Raw genomic sequence first — 9,096 nt, 5'->3', positions numbered from 1 at the left:
ATGTGATGTGAGTGAGTACACAAGAAAATGGCATGAAAGAAAAGCACATGCACTTCCTTATATTATAATAATAATTATTTAGTATTATAGAGAATATTTTGTTGCACAGTGTGGCTTGAAAAAGCATGTTTAGAGCACATGGAGGGGTCATCACCGTGTTTTTTGCCCATTAAACTCCAAGAAAAATAAAGTGAAAAAAGTATATAAATTTAGTTGGCAAACCCATATGCTCACCACTACCACTACTACTATACTATATAATTAACACCACTTTATAGATAAATTTATATGTATGTATATAGCTCTCCTTCTTGTATATAATCTTACGTTTCCTTATAACCAAGAACTCAAAAAAAAAAAAGAATGTGACTTTCCTATCTATTTTCAATCTTTATAGTATTTTATGCGTTTAAATTATTGTGACTTGCAAAGAAACGCTTTTATTATCGCAATCAACATTTTTACTACTAGCAAGAAAAATAAAATTCTAGCGGCTAAAATTTATATATGGTTTCAAATTTCAATCAATGCTTGAATAAAGGTTTAAACACTATAACTGTTAAAAAAAAATCTTAACTAAAAAAAAATTAAAAAAAACTTTCATTAAAGAAAATGGCCATGACCGTGAAGAAAAATCCTATTGAATATTTGTCATGTGTTAGACATGCATATTTGATAACACAACGATGGGTTAATTAGAAGAATAACTAAGGTCACTAGTACATATATATGTATATATCCATATATATATATATATATATATATATATATATAATAGAGACAAAGCGTGCGGATATATATATTCTTGAATGTTGCAGATTTTACGAGAAATAGTAACTCCAATAATTGTCAATCAAGAATATACAACTTGCATAGGGGTTATAGATTAGGGTTGTCTACGTTTTCCATATTAATGTTGCATGAAAAATGGCTGATCATATAAAATCTCTTCAAAATATAAAGATATATCCTTATTCTCTCGTTCACTTGATGCCTAATTACCGACCTCTTCTTTTTTCCTGATTTACAGGATCGTCACAAAACAGTTCTTTGTTATGTGTCATATATACACATCACAAAAGTCAATCAGATTTCACTTTCTTTGGTTCACTTTTTTACCCCCTCATATTTTTGTTCCTTAATTTTCATATATACATATATATATATATATATATATATATATATATATAACATCGATCGAGAAGCAAAACAATCAAATAAGTTAAAACTTAAAAATTCATATGAGGTGATCATGAGAACTTCAAAAGCTAAGCATGATTTAAAGTTATTTAAAGCTTGAATTGTCTTCCAAATTCCAATTATTAATGCATACACATATAATTTAGATCCCAAATTATATGCTTGGCAACGAAACCGCGATACACTTATATAATATCCAATTTTTTGTACCGAGTTCTTCTGATAATAAAGCAAAAGAAGATTGACCTAAGTGCACAAACAAACCCATGATGTAGAATTGCCAAATTATATAAACAGTTAATATATTAACAGGACTAGTCATCAGGTGAAAAAAAATTACCAATTTAACGTCACATGATGATGATTCCTAAGCTAATAGTTGCAAGAAAGTGATGTTAGCATATATATATATATATATATATATATATATATATATATATATATATATATATATATATATAATAGGACCAAGCTATGAGATCTAGGGACATCGAACATCTTAAATTATGTATACTATTGTCGTTAGTTAATGTTAAAGTAACAAAAACTTTACTTAATATACTAACCTAATATCAGGACCACCGCTACTAATTTTACGAGCTATTAAATAAAGCTACACGTACAATTTAGTGTATAGCTTTCACTTTTTCAAAGGACAAGTGATCATAATCAAAATTCATCTTGTGTGGTACATTTGGTTTGACTTGAAATGTTGTCGTATATAGTTAGAATATTGTAAAAAAAAGAAGTTAAAACTGATACGTAACAAAAAAAAAAAAAAATGAGCATGTCAACTATTAAAATTTCGATTTGATTAACCGAATCACTTTTCAACATTAGTACGGTTATCAGTATTACTATTATATAATAACGTTATAAGAGAATCGAATTGAATTAGATATCGAATTGACTTAAATAATCTCTTGTAGGTGAAGTCTGGTTCAATCCCCTAAAATATCGATTTATCTCTTCATTATTTAAAAAAATTCTTTGTAATTTGAGATTAGATATTCTATGTAATGAAGTATACAATGTATAAATAAATAAAAAATAAAAAATAAAAAAAGTAGATGTAAATTAGGGTCAAATCGATCCACGCGCTTGAAAAAAAAAAAAATGCCCCATGTATTTTTTTTCTTTGATAATTATACATGGTACGTCCAATCCTTTCTTCAAAAAAAAAAAAATGGTAGTATCCCAAGAATAAGGTGCCTAAATTTTTTTTATCTCGGAAATATTTTTTTCTCAAATAATAAACAATCACTTCCGTTTGTGTTTATGTTTTTTTTTCTTCTCTATTTAGCTTTAGTTATTGTTTAAAGTTTTATTTATAAGAAATATGTTTGTTCATAGTTTAGAAAAAAAAAATATTACGATTAAAAAAATTAAAACACTCCCTATTTTAGAAATATTGCAATTTTAAAACACCACTCTTGTAGTTTTTCCACTTTAATCTGTATGGCATTAGTTTAAAGTCTTAATTTTTTTAGCCCGATCATACTGATACTCAAAATTAGTGACAATCGACTTAAAATCATCGTCCATATTTCAAAAAACAGCGGTTATTTTAAATATACTTTTAATCTTGTTAACGTAATATTATATATATATGAATTGCAGCTTTGTTGTCGCAATGAACAATGATCGGGTGAGTTTAGGAAAATCAAGTTTCGACATGAGAAAGTGAAGCCACTGAAGTTTAGATGTAAGGGTATCGAGAGCACGGTATTTGGTCTCAACAGAAGAACCTGAAATCGTTGGTTGTATCTTAGTCTTCCAAGAGGTGAGGATTTAGTCGAGCATTGTGAGATATCCTATGGTGGAGTGGAGAGTAGTAAGGCATCACACCCGATCAGAGTTTGAAAACCCAACGAGAGGCAAGGAGGAGAATGCCATGGCCTATTGTACCTTTTAAGTATCGAAGCACGCAGTCGAGATGAACCGAGTGGAGTTTTTGCATAAATTGGGTAAGTGTATTGACCGCAAATTGAATGTCCGGACGGGTGATAGCCAGGTATAGGAGGCGACCAATGAGACGTCGGAAAATGAATGGATCCGGAAAGGGAGTTCCGTTAGTGGGGCGAAATTTGAGATTTTGTTCCATCGGAAAAAAAGATGGACGAGAACCAAGCAACCCGTAGTCAATGAAAATATCGAGCATATATTTTCGTTGACAATGAAGTACCGAAGACAACCAAGTTCCTTGATTGAGAAGGAAGAAGCTAAGAGGAATTTTGTTTGTTTTTTTTATAAAATAAAGTCATTGTTTCTTGTGACAATAATGTTGTCAACATAGACAAGGACAAAGACAGAGATTGTGCCACAAATATAGGTAAAAAGACTGTGATCAGAAGTTGATTGACGGAAACCTCGAGAGATGAGGGTAGATGAAAGTTTGGAGAACCATTGATGAGAGGTTTGTTTGAGACCAAAAAGAGATTTGTGTAGCTTACACACTCGAGTGTCACCTGTATGAGAAAGACTGTTGGGGTATAATTTTTTTTAAAATATTTTTATTATTTATTGGGTTTTGGTTCGGCCAAAGCTCAATAAGTGATTCAGCCCGGCTCTAAGCAAGAAGCCCAAGCCCAACTCACTGAGGAGAACCGATCACCCACGTTGACCCGATCAGGGAGCGAAGTCGTGGTTAAGCTGAAACCTCGCCGAGAAGACAGGATCTAAGACTTTGCAAACCTGCGATGCGGTGAGGATGAGCTGATCAACACGTGTGCAAGAGATGATTCTTTATTCGCCTATAAATAATGACTGTTGTATTCATTTTTGCCACACGCATAAGCTTCAATTCTATGTTTCATTTTAATTCAAATTCTCTTGATCTTTGTTGAGTTCGCCTCTTGATCTCGTCACTTCCCCCCTTTGTAAACGTTTATTATTAAAAAATCTCATTCCTTTCATATTTCGTATCAATATTTCTCTTTAATTAAATCGGGATTTCATTTTTGTTTCTTATACAAAGTCTTCTGATACCTTTTATTAAATAAAACAAATATATCGTATATTTATTTGTGATTGTTGACAATCCCGAAATCGACATCAACAAAGACCAGGTGGTAATTTCATGAAGACTTCTTCATCCAAGTCACCTCAGAGGAAGCCATTATTCACATCAAGTTGATGGATTAATTCATTTTCACCAACTGCCTGATTAGAATTAATAAAGAACTTTGATCATTGGCTCATGAAATGAAGATGACTAGCGATAAATGACTATATCTCATTTCAAGATTTAAGTAAGCATGAGTGTATCCATACATAGTAATTATAAGACTATAAAAGTTAAATGATTATAGTTGTTAGTCTTAGAAATACACCCGATAGTCATATTCACTATATTTATAAAAGGGAAAATGACACATATATACCTTGTGTTTTAGTGAAATGTCGAGTTTAACCTTTGGTTTTCAAAAATGTCGGGATCATACCATCTGTTTAACTAAAATGATGAAATTATACCCTGAATTAGACAACAGTGTCACAAATATTGTTTTTATTGACTTTTCATTGACGTTGACTATAATATTTATATGTAAACTCCAATTATCTTTATTCATTCGCGTCATATATGTAATTTATTTAAAAACTAAAAAAATAAACAACAATCTCTTAATCGTGAAGAACACAAAAAGAGGCAAAATGGTAAAAATCGACAGCTGATAGTCATCAAAATTACAGATTCGAACAGAGAACCCATGATTCAGAGTTGCAATTCGAACACAGAATGAAGTCATCTCTTGGGAGATATGAATTTTATTATTTAATTTCAATTTAAGGCTATTTTTATTTCAAAATTGGAAATTTGAAAGTTAGGATACTGTTTTGAATTTGATTATGTTTTTCTTATATAAGAGTTAATATCAACGAAAGGGAGATTTGTGACACTATTATCCATTTCGGGGTATAATTTCGTCATTTTAGTTAAACAGAAGGTATGATCTCGACATTTTTGAAAACCAAAGGTTAAAGTCGATATTTCACTAAAACATAGGGTATAAATGTGTTATTTTCCCTTTATAAAATATCTAGGAAGAAGTATAGAGTTTCAAACTCTCTACGTTTCATAACCAAGCATCACAAGTTCTTCTAACAATTGTCAGTTGGAATCAGATGCCCATTTGATCCTAAGATTGTGAATATTACTTTTCAAAAAACCATTAGAAGAGTTTGTTATGCATAATTGAATGTGACTCTACTTGTGTTGTAACCTATTTAAGGACAAAAATATTATAATCAGAACACAAACTTTGAAGAAAGAATTACTAATTCACTTTAATATTTTATTAGTCATTACATCAAGTTACCATGTAAAAGAATCTATTGCACTTATGTAAATACATCGTTCTACATCTACTTGTTGGCACTAAACCCAATACTTGATAACGTCTCTGATTTTCGAGAGTTATGGATGTTTTGGCTTCCTTCTCTTTTAGGAACCGACACTTTAGTCTTCCAAGTCGTGTGGGCTAACTCTTTCTTTCTAGATTCAACACGAGATCTTGAGGGGGGAGAAAGTATTTATTTTTGAATTTCATTACTTCTTATAGGTTTGTCGTATTTTTTTTATTCCTCCCACAAACCTTATTTCACTACTCAAGTTTTTTTTGTTTATCTATGTTTATTCTGATACATACATATATATATATATATATATATGTATAATTAATTAGTAACATAAATATTAAATACCTGTATTTAAATTTACTAGATAATATTCTCTTTTATTAAAATAAAACATATTATCTACCGTGTCAATAAAAATTTAATATACTTTTGTTTTTTATTCGTTTGAAAATCTCAACTTACTTGGTTTTTTTAAGTGATAATAAATACTATCTTTTTTAGAATTCTTCTATTAGATTACATAACTATTAGTTTTATGATCTTGCCATTTGTTTTTTTAATTTTTTAAACGAACTAAACTTTATTATTTGAAGATTGGGCTATGTACAGGCTCAATTAACTATCAATGGGGTTTAATACGAAGCCCATAACAGATATAAACGACATAATCATCTTGTCGTTCAGATCTCTCGGGAATTTGATTTGCCAGTCCCTCTCACTGGTTTTCTAACGAGTTTTGAGAGTTCGAGAGCTTGAAGCTGAGAGAGAGAGAGAGAGAGAGAGAGAGAGAGAGAGAAGATGGCTTCTTCTTCATCGATTACAGAGAGAAGAGGAATTCCAGGAGCTCAGTTCGTGGAAGATGTACAGACGTTTCTCTCTCAATTGTCTCTGGATGTCAACTCTGCCCTAACTTTTCTCCAAGAAAGGTCTGTCGATTTTTTTTTTTTTTTTTTTTTTTTTTTCACTCCATTGACCTAATTCTCAATAGCTCTTAAATTTTTCGTTTATATTAGTCGACTATTTAATCACTGAGATCTCTTTAAATATTTGGATTGATCTTCGATATCAATGGTCTGTGAGAAATGAAATGGAATTGAAATTTGAATTGAACGATGAGCGTGGTTTTTGTTGCGGCTCTACAGGCTTCAACAGTACAAGGTGGTGGAGATGAAACTTCTTGCTCAACAGAGAGATCTTCAGGTTTTTTTTTTTTGTTTCTTTTTTTTTTTGTAAGTCACATAAATCAATACTCTGTCAAAGTGTGTTATAATCTGATCATGATTGACTCACAGGCGAAGATTCCTGATATTGACAAATGCCTAGACGTGGTTGCAACTCTTCAAGCTAAGAGAGGTTCCGGTGAGGTTCGTGTGTTTTTATTCGATTTCATTTGCTTTTTATTCGCTCGTTTTGATCTTGTGTATCCGATACTTACAACCATATACATATATACATATATATGTTCAATACCGATTTCAATGCCATTATTCTGTTGCGAAACACTATGTTTGCCGATTTACTTGTTAGTCTTTAATTCCGATTCTGTGCGGTATGGTTAGATGCGGTGATGTTAAAACGATACTAAAATGAAAGGAAATAAACTGATAACTGTTCACAGATTATCCGTAATAATAAGAATATTAGTTGCCTCATCTTCAAGCAAACGAATCTGAAATTCCCAACTCAATTATTAGAGTCAGACAAGAAAGGTAACTACCGAAGAGGTTGTGACTTTCAGTCATGAAGAAAGATCTAATTACTCTATGATTTTGGATTCATATATAATTTCATTTAAAGAAAACAAAAAAGAAGTACTGATTAATAAGATTTGATCACAATGGTTGTGAACAAAAAAGGAAAAGCAAAGCCTGCATTACATAATATCCGTTTCCTCAATCCCATGTTAAATCCGTTTTATGTTTGAGAGAATGTTATGTAATGCAAAACGCTCATAAGTACGCGAAATAATATCTTTTTAAGTCCTTTATTTTTGTGTGACTCAATGCCATGTACCGAATGAATTAATGCAGGCACTGATTGCTGATTTCGAAGTGTCGGAAGGCATATATTCACGGGCTTCCATTGACGACACTGACTCCGTTTGTTTATGGCTCGGAGCAAACGTAATGTTGGAGTATTCTCTCGAAGAGGTCGGTGATACGAACCAATAGAAGAAATTCAATTAATTCACTGTTTAGTGTCCTAATACACCCATTTGAAATAGCTTCAAAATAACTCTTGTACGTTGTTGATGTGGTGGCAGGCCAATGATCTTCTGCAAAAGAATTTGGAAAACGCGAAGGCGAGTCTAGAAGTACTTGTGGCTGACTTACATTTCTTGAGGGACCAAGTGACGATTACCCAGGTAATATTCATTCTCAAAATCCATGAATATTAGCTTGTCAATTTTATGCATTCTTAAAAAGGAATTGGAGACCTTGAGGACAAGGCAGTTTATTGATCGGAGTAGGAGTTTAGACAATAGAACATTAGCTAATTCTTAGGGTCAGAGATGGTATTATTGTGAATGATTAACCCCATAAATAAGACTAGATGGAAATGCTCATATAGGGGAAATTAGTATTGCGTTTAGGCTTTTACCTTTGGGTTTAATTGTAATTTTCTGTCACTTATCAATGGAATTCAAAGGTACTTTATCAGAGTACTATTATTATTATTATTATGCAGGTAACGATAGCTCGGGTCTACAATTGGGATGTTCATCAACGTCGGCTTCGAAAATCCATCGAAGATGCCACAAAAGACTCGTGAAAACCCTAGGAAGAAGTTGATTCCCTTCGATGAAAAGGTGATTAAAATTGAATGTCCAATATTTTTATTTTTATTTTTATTTTTGTTTATTAGAATATTCCCAGTGTTTGGTGGTTCTTCACATCAGATTAGAGGGGTTTAAGTTATCCTGAGTTTGTAACATTTAAAATCAGCACTTGAAGTCCGATTTTGATGGATTTGTTTAGTGAGCGTTAAATTCTCTCTTTCTTAATCACTGGTTGTGTCGTTGAAAGGAAATTAAGGAAGACATTTTGGGATGTGAAGCAAATGTGTTTGTGTGTGTGTGTGTGTTTGTGTGTCGGCAAAATGCAGAGAACAGGATTGAGATTCGAGATCCTCTGTTTATATATTTTTATATATCTAGATATTCTTGACGAGTCAGAAATGACATGATGTTAACGTTTGAGTTGTGTTACGTAAGTCAAACAAGGACATGAATCTCTTCCATTTTTATTTTCTAAGCAAAAAAAAAAAAAATCCATTTTTTAACCAAAAAAATATAAAAATCGAAATTGGGATGGGAAGAAGATTCACGATTGAATAATTCTCGGCTTTTTAGGGCCAATAGGCCTTAATTATCGTGTATTGTTAACAACATTTCTGTCTTCTTATAGAAATAAATCACTAAATATACTAAATTGTGTTTCTTTCCAATTCCAACCCATATATCTATATGCTGGTGGGTTCATGTGTCTTAAACATTTCGGACCTAGAGAAGAGAGAGTCCAAGGTTGAATTATTTTC

General features: G+C 31.7%; 1 protein-coding gene across 1 annotated transcript; it reads left to right on the top strand.

Moving 5' to 3' along the window:
* Window positions 1-6,241: 6,241 nt before the first annotated feature.
* PFD3 (prefoldin 3) lies at window positions 6,242-8,593 on the top strand. Its single transcript, XM_089618454.1, has 6 exons — window positions 6,242-6,485; window positions 6,702-6,759; window positions 6,852-6,923; window positions 7,590-7,709; window positions 7,823-7,924; window positions 8,248-8,593. The coding sequence occupies exons 1-6, from the start codon at window positions 6,358-6,360 to the stop codon at window positions 8,329-8,331; spliced, it is 564 nt and encodes a 187-aa protein (XP_089474580.1). The 5' UTR covers window positions 6,242-6,357; the 3' UTR covers window positions 8,332-8,593.
* The last annotated feature ends 503 nt before the right edge of the window (window positions 8,594-9,096 follow it).

This window comes from Urtica dioica, chromosome 6 (assembly GCF_054948205.1).
Source record: "Urtica dioica subsp. dioica isolate 48M chromosome 6, U.dioica_male_clone48M_v1_H2, whole genome shotgun sequence".
Classification (NCBI taxonomy): domain Eukaryota; kingdom Viridiplantae; phylum Streptophyta; class Magnoliopsida; order Rosales; family Urticaceae; genus Urtica; species Urtica dioica.
This window is presented reverse-complemented; position numbering and strand designations above follow the sequence as displayed.